The following is a 16,872-nucleotide window of genomic DNA, read 5'->3' on the forward strand; positions in this document are numbered from 1 at the left end:
ACACACACACACACTTACAGAGCTGAATAACAACACAGCCTCACACACACACACATTTACAGAGCTGAATAACAACACAGCCTCACAGACACACACACACACACACCAGTATGCAGCCCCTACCCTACCCCTTCTACCAGTGAGATCCCACACACTTACACACACACACACTTACGGAGCTGAATAACAAAACAGCCTCAGTGGAGAACTGGCCACCCGTACAACTGGTGCCATGCAACTCATGTGCACTCAGACTACACAAACGCACTGTGTCGGTGTGTGTGTGTGCGTGGTCGGTATATTGTACCCTTCATTATATAGTTAGTCATGGAAATTCATATTTTTTTGTCAGGGAAAGTCAGGGAAAAGTCACATAGAGTGGGAACCCTGACTTGTAATCGCACCTCTCACACACACACACACACACACACACATACACTCCCCTAACCCTCCTGATAGTAGCTTTCATGTGCAAAGCAGTCATGCAAAGCAGTCATGATGGAGGATACTTTGCTAAAAAAACTAAGTATGTTTCATGTATCAGATTCTTCAAAGTAGCTTCCATTTACTGGTGGAACAGTGGAAGCTGGAAATTGAACTTTTCAGACTACTGCATGCTAGGCTAGCTAGATCACTACGCTACCACCGCCCATAACAGGAAGTACATGTGATCAGTTAGTTAGAGTAGTAGGCTACTGTATAAAGGTTGAATAATAGTAGCCCCAAGATCGACCCCTGGGGAACACCACAGGTCAAGGGCCTTGGTGTTGAGGTACAGTTGCCGATGGCAGCAAAGATGCTCCTTTCTTGTAGATAGGGTTTGAGCCAATTGATAACTATACCTGTAAATCCTATGCAGTGTTCTAGTTTGTGTAGTAATATGTTAATATGTAACACAGCTCTTCAGAGTGCTGCAGTTCCATTCCCAACATTCAGAGTTCTGTTAAAACTATATAATTACCATGCCCAACGTTCGGAGGTCTGTTAAAACTATATAATTACCTCTGTGCATCGGGGGTCTGTTCGCCCTGTCTGGACTTATTTTCCGATATTTACATATTTACCGGCGCACAATACATTATTCAACAGTGTCAAATGCTGCACTAAGGTTAAGACATGCCCCATGATCAAATCCAAATGGCTACGCAAGAAGACTAACTGCTTTGCACTTTATTGGCGTCATCGTAATCAGCTTCATGAAATAGTCATCTTGAATGGTTCTCGGATAACAAGAGGGAATGAAAAACAGTGTGTGTGTGTTTGTGTTTGCATGTGTTTGTGTGCATTGTGTGTTTATAAACCAAGATGTTGGTATGTCTTTATATATGTGAATGTATTTGCTGTGTTTATATAATTTGTGTGTGTGTGTGTGTGTGTGTGTGCGTGCATGCTTTGCAGGTGGGCTACTGGAATGAGAATGAGAAGTTTGTTCCTACGTCCTTTCCTCCTGGCACCAACGAGACCAACGGTCTTCAGAATCGGAGTTACATTGTCACCACCATTCTTGTATGGGCCTCTTTTCTCTTTTGTATAAACACATACACAAACACACATGCACGCACACACACACACACACATGCACACACATAAAGGATTAGGGTTGTGTTGCTTATAGACTGGGTTATTGCAAATAGGCAAAAATACAGGAATTCTGATGTGAATGTTTTCATTGATATTGCAATGCCTCAAATCAGATATACATCTGATCTAGAACCACATTTGAAAGTGACAGGAATATCATTTAAAAACATCACATTTCTTTGTCATTAAAACATCAACTCTGTGTCACATGATCAGATTTGAATCACTTCAGCCTGGTAATGTGAACAAAGACATAATTAACTAGAATTGCGGTTCCGAGGAACTGCAAGAGTGGGTTTGATCAGGGGCATAGAACTCGGCCTCATCCAAGGATTCCAACGGTACCTCATTTATGAAAATCGGACATAAGGGTCAAAAGTTACATGCACACACCTTCATATGTACAAACAGCCCAGCCCAGCCCATTAGACATTGCCAGATGGCTTAGAACTCTGCCAGGTGCAAGCTTAAGCAATTAGAGCTGTGATGTCATAATCAAAATTAGAATCCTGAACATTCCGCCATTCATTTCAATGGGGCCGAAAAACGGAATTAACGCGAAAACGACAAGGGCCAGCGACACAAAAGTAACAAGCTCCCTACACCGGTTCGGGCCTGAATTTTTGGAGTTTGAACCGCGTCGATAGCTCAAACGGTCTAGGAGCAGTAGTGAGTACAAAAAGTGGGTGAAATGGAATAATAAATAAACTAGAATTGCGGTTCCGAGGAACTGCAAGAGTGGGTTTGATCAGGGGCATGGAACTCGGCCTCATCCAAGGATTCCAACGGTACCTCATTTATGAAAATCGGACATACGGGTCAAAAGTTACATGCACACACCTTCATATACACAGACAGCCCAGCCCAGCCCATTAGACAGTACCAGATGGCTTAGAACTCTGCCAGGTACAAGCTTAAACAATTAGAGCTGTGATGTCATAATCGAAATTAGAATCCTGAACATTCCGCCATTCATTTCAATGGGGCCGAAAAACGGGAATAACGCGAAAACGACAAGGGCCAGCGACACGAAAGTAACAAGCTCCCTACACCGGTTCGGGCCATGCTGTGGGCTTGCTGGATCAAACCCACTAATAAAGTAAACTTAAGAAGAACAATAGTGCGCTTGCTTTCAGCCATGCTGTGGGCTTGCTGGATCAAACCCACTAATTATGATATGATAGTCATATAGGGATTGTCAGTTTTTTTTTTTTTTCCTGAATTTTTGGTCAACGATACCCGGGACACCGAACCACCGGGGCACATGACATTTAGTGGGTATGTAGCCCCACTAGACTTTTACGGAAAAATTTTGTTTCGTCCCCGGGGGCCAGCCCCCAGCCCCCCCCCCCCCCCCCCCCCGTGCTGGGCCCCGGCAGTTTTTCCTAAATAACTACCTGAACCGTGGCACTGAGGATGAAGAATCTTTTATGGTATGTTGGTCTCAAGGGCCCACATCAATCTGGCCCATAATCACTCATTTGTGATTTGCATCCCCCCGGTAAAAAATGAAAATGCAATATTATTCTGCTTTAATCGCCCCTATCTTCAGTTAAGATGTTCAGAACTGCACCAAATTTTATGTGTATGATTGACCTGGCATTCTCTGGGGGTATGCCAAGTTTCGTAGAATTTCATCCATGGGGGGGTCTAAAAAAAATTAGGTTATATGTACATTTAGTGACGGTACACTCATTGGCCTGTAGATGGCGGTGCACACATATACACATGCACCCACATACTATTATTAGTATTAGAACGGCCGATACATAATTCCAAATTCAGTAGGATTAAAAGAAAGCTAAAATAAATATTCATCATCATCATCATGGCTGCATTTCCAGTATTGGCGATAAGTAGTCGTTTGTCCACTAGATGGCGCATCGTTGCAGTGAGACGTAATTTTGTTGGAAGTTAAAAGAGGGTTGGAAAAACAATGGACGCTTCCTACAGGACTGTAGTTTACCGCAGAGAACGTCTAATAAGGATAGGATGATGAAATGTAATTCCCATTTCTTCTTGAAGCCGAAATGAATCTGAGGATGTTTATCGGACATGCTTGGTTTTTACTGCAGGTACGTTAATCTTATAATATCAATAAGGACCTAGGTAATGTTACCGTTAGCGTTGGTTGAGTGATGGAGGCCAATTGATTGATTGCATTTGTAGAAAACTATAAATGTGGTTATACCAAGCAGATTGATAGCAGCACTGTAATTGTATCTTTCGACTGTCATTTGTTGCACGTGCTACAAAAATCATTCTGTGCAATGGAAGATTTACCAACGTTACACCGGTCTGATACAGTTTTGCCTATACATGCGTGAGACTGAGACGCCTGTTTATTTTGTTTTAAGTGCGTGCAGGGTGTGAGAGAGAGGGGAATCGATGTGCTTTGATTCCAGCTTGGTAGTTGTAGTCTGTGAAATTAAAAAGCATGTGTGTGTGTGTGAATTATCCAAACAATGACACCTTCATTTCATTATGGCTGCTTTAGCAACACACCTTAAGCTACTGTGTAGTGGGTCCCATTTAGAAGTGGCTACTTCATTCGCGCTTTCCTTGACTCATGGAGCTGCGTGAATTTTATTACAACTTTTTGCCACGATATGGCAGTTTAAGTCCGCTTGATACTGTAAGGCGTAAGCCATTGGTTTCCAAAGGAGATTTTATTTGTGTCGCCAGCATAGCCTATTGACAATTTATGTTGTAAATAGGCCTACCTGTAGCTTAGGGAAGCTAACAGCTATCTATTAGGATCTAGTTTGTTAGTTACAGTTTTGTCATAACTCCCTGATGCATTTTTGCATTTAGAATAGCCAGAGCGTGGATATCTCAATCGGAAAATTAAACAATATCGGGTGCCTATGGACTAGGCTGGGTGAACCCAGCCTGATCTGCCCGCTATTTATTTTTTGATTTCTTAAAAGATTGAGCTTGGTCTGGTGAAAGCCAGACTAGCCATGGACCTCAGTTACACAATGCAAGGGAACATAAATCAGCCTATATTTGCACGAACAATAACGGACAACAGCTCTTCAACTTTGGCCCGTTAAAATGTGTATGAACAGTCTAGCGACGCATTTCATCAAGGCCCATTTGGACATGTCAGTTATTTGCACCACTGGTTAGATGTAAAACAGCATTTCGTTTCAGACTACTGTTACTTAATTTGTGCATTAACAATAACGTTTCAGACTACTGTTACTTAATTTGTGCATTGACAATAAAGTATTACATGAACTAAAGATGACTAAAATCTTATGTAGAAGAAGAAACATTCACAAAAAATCCATCCATCCAAAAATGACCTTTGTTTTTGATAGCTGTTGAAAACGGCATGGAACTGACAGAGATGTTTTTGTTTATAAATAAATAAATAACATTATGCTGATACCTTTTGCTTTCCCCAAATACAATGTAGCCTACAGGTGTAAGTGACCTTTCATCAATCCAGTTGCAATGGATGAACTGTGATGAACTGCCCTACTTGTGATTGTTTAGAGATTTTAAAGGTTTTATAACAATGCTACATCTTCTTTGGCTATTCTACAATCTATTCACCTTTTCAGCACCAGTAGGCTACTTTCTGTGCAGCCGCACACACACACTCAGGCATGCCAAACAAGCATACACAAAAGTTTCAAGAGTGGGGGATGGAGTAAAATATGGAGACAAATTGAAGTGTGATTTATTTTCACGGAACGGATGTACAGGACTCAGCGGCGGTCATATTTTGTACCGCTATGCGGTACATCTAGTTAGCATATTAATGTTGAGCTTAATGACACATGTGCCAAGCTTTATAGAGCAACACATAAGTGGCCTATTAGCATTGAGCTTTATAGAGCAACACATAAGCGCTTGGTGTATTAGCATTGAGCTTTATAGAGCAACATATAAGTGGCCTATTAGCATTGAGCTTTATAGAGCAACACATAAGTGGTGTATTAGCATTGAGCTTTATAGAGCAACACATAAGTGGCCTATTAGTATTGAGCTTAATAGAGCAACACATAAGCGCTTGGCCTATTAGCAGTGAGCTTTATAGGGCAAAACATTAAGTGCTTGGTATATTAGCATTGAGCTTTATAGAGCAACACATAAGCGCTTGGTATATTAGCTTAGAGCTTTATAGAGCAACACATAAGCACTTGGTGTATTATCATTGAGCTTTATAGAGCAACACATAAGCGCTTGGCCTGTTAGCATTGAGCTTTATAGAGCAACACATACGTGGTGTAGTAGTATTGAGCTTTTTAGAGCAACACATAAGCGCTTGGCCTATTAGCATTGAGCTTTATAGAGCAACACATACGCACTTGGCCTATTAGCAGTGAGCTTTATAGAGCAACACATAAGTGGTGTATTAGCATTGAGCTTCATAGAGCAACACATAAGCGCCTGGTGTATTAGCATTGAGCTTCATAGTGTCTTCATAGTGTCTGCGTGTATGTGTGTGTGTGCGTGCGTGATTGTGTGTGTGTGTATCTGTGTGTGTGTGTGTTTCTCAGGAGTCCCCCTATGTGATGCTGAAGAAGAACCACGACCAGCTGCAGGGGAACGAGAGGTACGAGGGCTACATTGTGGAGCTAGCGGCGGAGATCTCTAAGCACGTGGGCTACCGCTACGACCTCCACATTGTCTCCGACGGCAAGTACGGCGCCAAAGACCCCGACACCAAGCAGTGGAACGGCATGGTCGGGGAGCTGGTGTATGGGGTAGGCCTTACACACACACACACACACACACACACACACACACACACACACTTTGTTGCTCAGCTTGGTGTGGCAAATTCCATATACTGCCTAAGAGAGCCCATTGAAAATTAAATACAAATAAATAATTTAATATGAAATGAATTACAAATTAATAATTGAATATGAAATTAAATACAAATTAAGAATTTAATATGAAATGAATTACGAGTGAGTAAGAGGTATTCTATTCTTCCAATTATTCCAAATCGTAATTTTGTTTCCTGTAATGATATCCACACTTGCTTACTTTGAACATGTCTCAACTAAACAATAAGTCAGCGAGCCAGAATGAAACGTTACAAAGCTAGAGGTTGAGTCAGCGAGCCAGAATAAGACGTTACGAAGCTAGAGGTTGAGTCAGTGAGCAGCTAGAGGTTGAGTCGGTGAGCAGGTAGAGGTTGAGTCAGTGAGCATTGAGCAGCTAGAGGTTGAGTCGGTGAGCAGGTAGAGGTTGAGTCAGTGAGCATTGAGCAGGTAGAGGTTGAGTCGGTGAGCAGGTAGAGGTTGAGTCAGTGAGCATTGAGCAGGTAGAGGTTGAGTCAGTGGGCATTGAGCAGGTAGAGGTTGAGTCGGTGAGCAGGTAGAGGTTGAGTCAGTGAGCATTGAGCAGGTAGAGGTTGAATCAGTGAGCTTTGAGCAGGTAGAGTTTGAGTCGTGAGCATTGAGTCAGTGAGCATTGAGCAGCAATGTCCAGCACTTCCCCTGTTCGCCATTCAGCGCTCCTGTAGCAGGCGAAACGTCATCTAAGTGCAGTCTGTTGGTACATACCCACCATGCCACGTCTTTAAGGTGGACGTGATGTGCCATGTTTTTAAGGTGGACGTGATGTGCCATGTCCTCCTGTGTGTGTGTGCGTGTGTCTGATGTGTGTGTGTCTGGTGTGTGTGTGTGTGTCTGATGTGTGTGTGTGTGTGTGTGTATATCTGTGTGTGCGTCTGTGTGTGTGTGTGTGTGCGTGTGTCTAATGTGTATGTGTGTGTCTGGTGTATGTGTGTGCGTGTGTGTATGTGTGTGTGTGTCTGACGTGTGTGTCTCTCTAGAAGGCGGATGTGGCGGTGGCTCCTCTGACCATTACACTGGTCAGGGAGGAGGTGATTGACTTCTCCAAGCCCTTCATGAGCCTGGGCATCTCCATCATGATCAAGAAGCCCACCAAGTCCAAGCCAGGCGTGTTCTCCTTCCTGGACCCGCTGGCCTACGAGATCTGGATGTGCATCGTGTTCGCCTACATCGGCGTGAGCGTGGTGCTCTTCCTGGTCAGCCGCTTCAGTCCCTACGAGTGGCACGCCGACGACATGGACGAGGGGGCGGGGCCACAGGACAGCCAGACACCAGGCTCCGCCCCGTCGGTTCCACAGGCCACTCCCACTCAGGAACAGAGTAATGAATTTGGGATCTTCAACTCGCTTTGGTTCTCACTGGGAGCGTTCATGCAGCAAGGCTGCGACATCTCACCAAGGTCAGCACATACAGTGTGTGTGAGGTCTGTGTGTGTTAGGGGTGTAACGGTTCATGTCTTCGTATTGAACCGAAGCGGTACGGGCGTCACGGTTCGGTGCATGAATTTACACGGAGAATACACGGTATAAAAATACATAAAACTCGTGTGCGGATTAATTAATGTCATGCGCAATTACTGTTAAGTAGCGAGAGTTACGGGAGTTCTTTAGCGACACCTAATGCTAATATGTAGCCTCACCTTAGCTCTGAAGCTCTGATTGGCGCCTATGTTTTTTTTTTGTCAGGTCGTCGGTCGAGTCCGTCAGTCATTAGCAGCACTAAGGTTAGACCCACAAGAGTTACTGTAGAGGATCCGCTGGTCTCTTTAAGATCGCAAGTTTGAGAACTTCAGTTACAGTAACGTTAGTACAGGCGAAAGAGTGGTGGAGTCGAAGCCATCACCCAGATGATGTAGGCTACCAATCACTGAAACGAGGGGAAAAAAACTTCCCCTGCGCTTCAGCAGCCTTTGGATACACATACAAATAGGGCCAAAACCTATGGCTTAAATTAAATGATTTCGTAATGACAGAAAGCTATGTAAATCGCGTGGTAATTACCTTTATGTTGGGGTAACTTGTAACTTCTCACATGAGGAGCTGGTAGTGTTAAGTGCATAGACAGTAAAATAAAGTGACAACGCTAACCAGGCTAATAAACAAACCATGCTACGGTGAGTTAATGTCAAAGGGCAAAGTCACGTGACTTCTAGTTGTAGTCTGTTTATGAAATGAAAGGAGCAATTTAGTTTTTTTTAAAAAGGCAAAATAGTGTGATATTTTCACAGTTAGTAGGCTAGATTATTACTTTATACATAATGAAAAATATTGAGGCAAATTGTAGACCCTTCCATATACAACTAAACACAGATGTTGAAGGTCTTAATTAAGTGGATTTTTATAAATCATTTTTCTATATAATTTGCACTTTCAGAAATAAGAGATGCTGTAGGCCTATTTTCAGTTTTATAGCTGATTGACTTATTTTGTTTACAAGTTACAGATGGAGTCTGGGTACTTATTGTACTGTTTAGCCTACATCCTACACACTTCAGGCTGTTGCAGATAGCTCAGGGAAGAGACTGTATGACACTAGGTGGTACAGCCTGAGACATGTACAAAAAAAAAATGCTTTCTGCATTTTTGTTTTGCTTTTCCCTCCATTGTACCGAACTCGTACCGAACCGAGGTATGAACCGAACCGTGACTTCTGTGTACCGTTACACCCCTAGTGTGTGTGTGTGTGTTAGGGCTTTGACTCTTCATTATTCGAATATAATTCAAATATTTAAAAAAATAATAATATGCGAACGAATATTAGGCAACCCTTAATATTTTGTAAATGTGTATGCTTGTAAACGTTGTTTTCATTTCAGATTCAAAGGCTTTTTTACGCTTGGTGAAGCTGTGAATCGCAAGCTCATTAACAAGGCTATTATTGGTCATCTGGGCTCCTGTAGGTGACGTTAGCGTCCTGGCCATTTGCAGACACATGACGGCAAAAAGATAGGCGATGTACGGCAAATTACATTATGATGAAGTGAACACCATTACTTTAACATCTTTTTAGTTGAATGTATTACTGTGTTCAGAGTCTGTCATATAAAGATGCCAGTGGTGTTGTTAGATGAAATGGTTCATGATCGCAAAAGTAAATAGTTATTTAAACTGGTGGTAACAGCACTTACTGTAATAACGTTTAACGTTACTGTAATAGCAAAGATTCTATAGTTAACTAAGATGAATCATAAGACGATTCACCAATGGAACGAAATGGCACTAGTTCCGGACTCCTAAATAGGCGTGTCAAAACATAAACTTTTCTCTGAATAAGCAATAATAACATATACATATAATGTTGTATACTATTTTACAGTCATTGTTTGTGTGTGATGCCAATGAAACACTCTTTCGGACACGGAATGAATAATTTCATTTTGCACCGTTAACCGAGCTAGCTAGCTAGCTAGCTAACGTTAGCACAGTAAACGGAAAGTGAATGGGAATGTTCGCTAGCTAGCTAGCAGCTAAGAACTTTGGTTAAACTTATATATTGTTGCAAACAAACCTGAAATAACATATGTTCAGCAACTTTGTGGTAGTCTACTAGTTCTAGCAAAAAAAATGATAGGTTAGTTTATCAACAATCTCTGAGTCTAGAGCCTCTAAGAACAGGTGGCTGTGCACCAGAGCTTTGAGGAGACAGTGACAGATCACGAACAAAGCTATTTTTGTCTTTATTTGTTTCGTTGGAAAATACAATTGCAATGTCGGAATGTTAGGGAGACATGTGGCTTTTAGAAAATGGGTTCAAAACTTACATCGCTGAATGTAGGGCTAAGGGATTGGTCATATTCCGTGAAAATGTTCATTTCTCCTATAGGAATACATAGACACTGGACCTCCCTTTACCCTCTTATGAATCGTCTCGCTTTATCAACCGTCTCTGGTAATAGTCTCTATGCAGCGGGGATTGTGACGTGTTTCCGACTACACTTTCTACTCTCTACGGTTCCGTATTTACATCTGATGCTAACCCACGCGATTACCTTGTGTGTATGGCGCGAAACTTAACAGCTACACATTTCTAGTTGTCTCTATCTCTAAGCTTGACCATGGAGAAAAAGGTATTCAGATATCAAAAGCTAATGCGACCTAGATCGGACATTGTTGTGTGCCGTTGTGCGTTGTGTCGGCAAGATACAACTCGACTGTGAGTTTCCATTCATTTCCAGTGGAAGAGGATCTCAGAAAAAAGTGGATCGTTCAGATCAGGAGAGATGACTTCCAAGTAAACAAAAACACAAAGGTGTGTAGCGTTCATTTCAGACCTGATGACTTTATGGAAGGGACTCGTCTGAAACGTCTGAAAAAAGGTGTTTTCCCTACACTGTTTGAATGGAACCGTTACCAGGAGCCGCCGAGGTTGAGTGTTTGGGAACATCGAGAGAGACCGCTGACCCCTGATCCTGACTCGGACGTAGACCAAGAAGATATGGACTTTGATGTGGAGAGGACTGGACACGATTATTGTTCAGTTCCCGAAGCTGCAGCTGTGGACATGGTTCTACATGAAAACGAGGAGTTAAAAATGGAGATCGAAGATCCATGGAAGCAGTTGAAGCAAACCAAGACCATACACCGCTTTGGTCTCAAAAAATTTGCTGGGTCCGATGAGGATATACGCTTTTATACAAGGTAAGATTATATTGCCTGTGGTAAGCATTTGTAATAGCATTGCCATTGTCCTGAAAACACTAGTCCACAGTCTAGTCTCTAGTCACCTGGTAACCTGGATTACAGATTACCTGACCGAGCGACCACAGTTCGTCAGACTGAAGAACTGTCTCTCTGACACTGTGATCAGCAGCACCGGAGCGCCACAGGGAACTGTGCTCTCTCCAGTCCTGTTCACCCTGTACACATCTGACTTCTGCTACAACACCGAGTCATGCCACATGCAGAAGTTTTCTGATGATACTGCAATTGTGGGGTGTATCAGGGACAGAGGAGGAGTACAGGAGCCTGGTGGAGGACTTTGTGCATTGGTGCAAACTCAATCACCTTCAACTCAACACCAAGGAGATGGTGGTGGATTTCCGCAGGTCTAAGCCCGCTCTGCTACCAGTCTCCATTGATGGGGTCAATGTTGAGGTGGTAAGCACCTACAAGTATCTGGGTCTCCACCTGGACAATAAACTGGACTGGTCAGCCAACACTGATGCACTCAACAAGAAAGGACAGAGCAGGCTGTACTTCCTGAGGAGGCGGCGGTCCTTCAATGTGTGCAGCAAGCTCCTCAGGATGTTCTACCAGTCTGTTGTGGCCAGCGTCCTCTTCTATGCAGTGGTATGGTATGGGAGGAAGCACAAAAAAGAAGGATGCTGGGCGACTTGACAGGCTGGTAAGGAAGCTGAACTGGAGTGCATCACTTCAACTGTTCAATGCCTCACTAAAGGGAAGAGGAGATATAGACTTCTCTGCTTAGTCTGTCTGCCTCTCCACCTTCTCCATGTTTGAGTACTGACTGCCCACTACTGCTTTACTACTGTTTTACTAATGTCCACAGCCTAATGTTTTCACTACTGTTTTGCTGCTACACTGTTTTTCATGCTATATTAGCACACATGATCAATGGCTGCGGTCAGGCTTCTGCTACAATACTGAATGAATGAATGTCTATAACCCTATTACCTCAACCTGTTCTTGCACTGACATCGTTTTTTATATTACTTTGTCTACATTATACTCTACTCTACTATTTGTCCATATTATTTATGCTGGTCTCTAGACCTTATTCTTGCACTGTTGGACTAATGTTGGACTACTTTTTGCACCTTCACCATGACACTCACTCTCTTGAGCACCTTGCCATGCACACATAACTAAAGGACTATGGTTGGACTACTTTTTGCACCTTCACTATGACACTCACTCCCTTGAGCACCTTACCAGTCTCGGCCCTGTCACTACAAGCGCTTTATGCTTGATCACCCTCAAGCACATTGGACTTTAAATAATATATAATATAAAATATAAATTTCATTTATATAGTGTATTTAGTATTTAGTTTTCTTATCTTTTACTGTCTTTATTGTACAGTGGAGTTTAGTTATATGTTTATACTTATGTTTACCATTTCTGCTGTAAGTGCATGTTGTGTATGATGTCTGTACGCTACTGAGACCTATCTAGTATCTATCTATCTATCTAGCCCAGTGGTCCCCAAACTTTTTCTTCCGAGGACCAGCTCACTATGCCTTGCTCTGAGAGAGGGCCAGAGACTCGGAGTATATCAACCATAAATAGCTTAGTGCTGTGAACAACAGCAGTCTACCTTAGTTGAATATTCCATTACATTTAATCATAGGCTACTGCAATTTAATACCATTGCTAGCTGTGTTTATGTTGCCACCATGCCATATCAGTGTAAAATGTAGCTCAAATGAAATAATACTAATAAAAACAAGCAATATCCTACAAATAATTTAAAGTTATCAAATTATGACAGTTTTATGAAGTGCTGGCAAACACATCTGAAATGACCACCATTCTAACTTTCACTCACCTGATGAGAACTTTGAACTCTGTATGAACATTTGAACGTGTGAATAAAAATAGAAATATGACTTGAATAGAAGTTTGTTAGTTATTAACAAATAATTGATAAACGTTTAGAATACTTTGAGCACTGATGCAGTCAGCATAGGCCTCTTACATTGTTTGCAGGTAGGCCTACATTTCATTCCGTTTTCGATGGCAAACGCGAAACAACGGCAAAACAACCACCAGTGGGCAAAAGGAGTATTACATGTGTACTGTTAAGACTCGCCATAGAGAAAGAATGGGGAAATTACGGAGGTTATAGTTTGACGATGTCGTACTCCCGTGCGGGCCAGATGCTATATACCACGGACATGTTTTGGGGGGGCCACCCAAAATGAGTTGGCGGGCCGTAGTTTGGGGACCACTGATCTAGCCTAACACTAACCCTAGCCTACATGAATAATTTGGCTACATGATTTTGTGCGTTTACTATTTACTATTTTTTTGGTTGTGGAACGTAGGCTTCACATTGTGCCAGTTCCAAGACATTTTAGCATAGCCATGGACGTGACTAAACACCCCTGACTACTCGGTGAGTTTCACGTCTTTGTAAACGAAAGTTTAATGCGTTTTAGGAAGGATTGTTCCAGTGCACCTATCAGCCATTGTGGAAGGGGGGGGGGGGGGGGGGGGGGCGCTACGACAAAAACCGAAAACTCTCAGACCAGCAGCATATGTCCAAATTTCAATCTTAACCGTTCTATTTCATCAGAAACAATCTGAAAACAGGGCTTTAAGTGTAAATACCGAACTTGTCCTTTAAACACACAAACACTTCAGTAGGTAGTGGTAAAAAAAACAGATCTCCTTGGTCTCTAATGTTACACATTACATTATCTACATTTTTGTGTATGTGTTCAACAAGCATGTCCTCCTGCGCACATACCACGAAATCACACCACTCCAAACATGTTAGGAGGATCTGACCTTGTACTTGCCAATAGTACTTGTGCTGCCTCCTAAGCTGCAAAGAGCCATTTTCAGGTAGGGACAGTCAACGTAGCTCTTGATGTTGGGGCATTTCATTTCCAGCAGGCCGAATGGTGGATTTTCAGAAGGATCAAACACAACCATCGGGAGAGCATCCCAGCCATGGAGCATCAGGGTGTATAATGAACCCGCAGGGTGAATAGTTGACATTTTTTAAACTGCAGTACTCTGTCACGGCAACTGGCTCCTCTCCTCATGTCCTTCGTCATAACAGTCCCCCTCAAAATTCGGTGTGCCAGATTTTCAGCCGATGAATGACAGTGAACATGGCATGCCTCCAGAAAGCGTGTAGATGTGACTCGCATCTTTCTCAGTCAATGCCATTCCTGGCATGAGCTCTGCTCCCGTGTTGCAGATTCAATCCTGTGGGCCATGTGGAATGACACCTGTAGCGATTTCATATATACATGTTTCTCCTCTGATAACACATAGGCGCATGTGGTTGGCTCAAGCCTATAGCCTTGAAAGGGTAGGGACAGTTGGGCAGGGGCATATGGGATGTTGATGATTTCCCGCATTTCTGGTGGTTTTCGCTGAAATGACAGCACACTCCCTGCCTGGACAGCCCCAAAAGCTGACTGAACTAATGGGACTTCCGCTGACATGCCCATGGTGGTCACCAGAGGTGCAAACAAAGAGGGGAAAGTCTTTATAGACTTCTGCCACTCTCAATGTGGCAAGATCTGGCATTTCCCCATCAAATGCTTTGTAGAGAGAACTTCTGAAAATGAAGTGAAAAAATTTCAAACAAACCTGCAGCATACATTACATTACAATACATTTGGCTGACACATTTTTAACCAAAGCGACTAACAACATGGTAACAGTTTAAGTTTTAAAGCAATTCTCTCAACAATTTTAGGACAATTTAAAAACGGTAGAGTACAGTAAGAATAAGTGCATCAGTGAGTGCTGTTTGACAGTTGAACAGTTGAATGTCAGTTCAAGACAGGTGGTAAGTGCTAGGATCAGCCAGACTTGTTGTAAGTAGTGCTTTGAGAGGAGATGTTCTCTAAAGAGCTGGGTCTTCAGGAGTTTTTTGAAAATGGAGAGGGAAGTCCCTGCCCTTGTAGGAACTGGCAGTGTGTTCCACCAATGAGGAACAAAAGATGAGAAAAGTTTGGATTGGCCTGAGCGTACCGGTGGTAGAGCTAGATGTTGTTCGTCTGAGGAGCGCAACGGTCCAGCGTTCATATTAACCACATCAACATATAGCTTAAACTAAAGGTAATATAATCTCACCTCACACAAACAGCGGTAGAATTTTGGGGTTTGCGGACCTCCATATCTCCCACCGGACCAGGCCTAACACCCTGACAGCAATGACACATTTTGACATGGCATCACAATAGTTACATGTGCATAGGTACAATTCACATGACAGACATGACTTACCAAGGTCCTTGGCTTATGCCAGGTCTGCTCAGTTTCTGTGCAACTGTGCACTGGGGGTACAGCAGGGATGCCTAATTGTGAGAAGTGTGCTGTTTGATATAATAGTGCAACCAAATGGTTGCATAAGGCACACCCTGCCACACAGGAGCAGTGGGTGCTCACCAAAATTACAGGTTTTGAGTCTTTTAACACCATCTGGGAGAAATAGAAGCTTAGATGAGATATACCTCTTAAGAGCTAAACTGTTAACAAGAGAAAAACTAATAAAAGCATTCGGTTGTATTGTAGATGAGAGCCACATAGGCCTACCCATTCACATCCATAAACAGTAGACTGACCCATATACATTTATATAATGTTACTTCAGCTGGGCAACTTATCATCAGGCCTAACCATTACCCTAACATTGACCCTAGTCACCCTACTCTCAATTCGTGTGGCTTTTCATTTTTCCTCATGGATCTATGGCTGACCTCTCCTGTCACCTTGTTTTTCATTGACACTGTTAGGGAGAAAGATGAACATACATTTTGAAACTGGGTTACACTCGTTCTTACACTGTGCTAGTCTGTCTGTTTTAATATAGTGGAGTATTGTATCTATTGAATATTGTATCTATCAAAATATCTCACGTTAACGAGTTCAATCACGTCAGTTTCTTGGTTACAATGTAACGTTAGCATGATAACGTTAGCTACTTACCCTCATATTTGTCGATATAGCTGCCGATATACATTTTAAATCCCTTTTCCCGCTTGCTGTTGGGAGCGGCACATGATGTTTGTACGAGTCGGTTAATATAATTTACCGTGAGACGAGGTAGATCCTGAAGACAGCGACTATAAAAGAGAGCCATATCTGTCTGTGTATAAACAGGAAGTTAAACAGGAAGTTGATAGACTAGTACAACTCGAACCCGGAATTGTGAAGTGCATAGAGCGTACTAACATTACTGTAAATTAACACCCATAAGTATTTCTGGGCTAAAGCAAAGATTGTTAAGGCGGAGCAAGATGCTTCGTCGTAGTTCATGTCTATGGGCGCGAAATGGGGATTGAGTCATAAAGAGGCGTGCCGATGCATAAAGAGGCGTGTCGATGACGTACACCTGATACAAGGTCGATTTTCTCCAGACAGGAATGCTCAAAAATGCTAAAAATGTACCTGAAATGTTCAGAAGGGTTTGAGGATCATGAAAACGTGCCCAAAATTCACATTCCTAACTCTATAGAACCAACTTCTTAGCATATGTGGTGAAATTCTGAGCTATGCCCATAGACAATAAAGCAGTCACTGCCTCTGCTCTGCATAAAGGGGGATTTTGACCCCCGCCTCGTGCGATCCGGGTTCCCGGAAGTGGCACCTGATGAAATATCTTGCTCCGCCTTAACAATCTTTGGCTAAAGTATTGCAAAGCAATTTGGTTACTTTATTTGTCATGCTTTTATCAGTTGTAACATAGTCAAAACGTTAAGTATGTCATGCCAGGATATGAAATAATACACCATTATTAGCTATCCTAGCTAACGTTTATCGTA

At 42.5% G+C, this 16,872-nt stretch overlaps 1 protein-coding gene across 2 annotated transcripts in view; it reads left to right on the plus strand.

The window, feature by feature from the left end:
* Positions 1–16,872, plus strand: part of gria1a (glutamate receptor, ionotropic, AMPA 1a) — an 80,380-nt gene that overhangs the window by 43,370 nt on the left and 20,138 nt on the right. For both annotated transcript variants that reach the window (XM_042061347.1, XM_042061348.1), the window contains exons 9-11: positions 1,399–1,506; positions 6,096–6,302; positions 7,385–7,803. In XM_042061347.1, the coding sequence (XP_041917281.1) occupies positions 1,399–1,506; positions 6,096–6,302; positions 7,385–7,803 (734 nt within the window). The remainder of the gene's footprint in view (positions 1–1,398; positions 1,507–6,095; positions 6,303–7,384; positions 7,804–16,872) is intronic.

Source organism: Alosa sapidissima, chromosome 14 (genome assembly GCF_018492685.1).
Source record: "Alosa sapidissima isolate fAloSap1 chromosome 14, fAloSap1.pri, whole genome shotgun sequence".
Classification (NCBI taxonomy): domain Eukaryota; kingdom Metazoa; phylum Chordata; class Actinopteri; order Clupeiformes; family Clupeidae; genus Alosa; species Alosa sapidissima.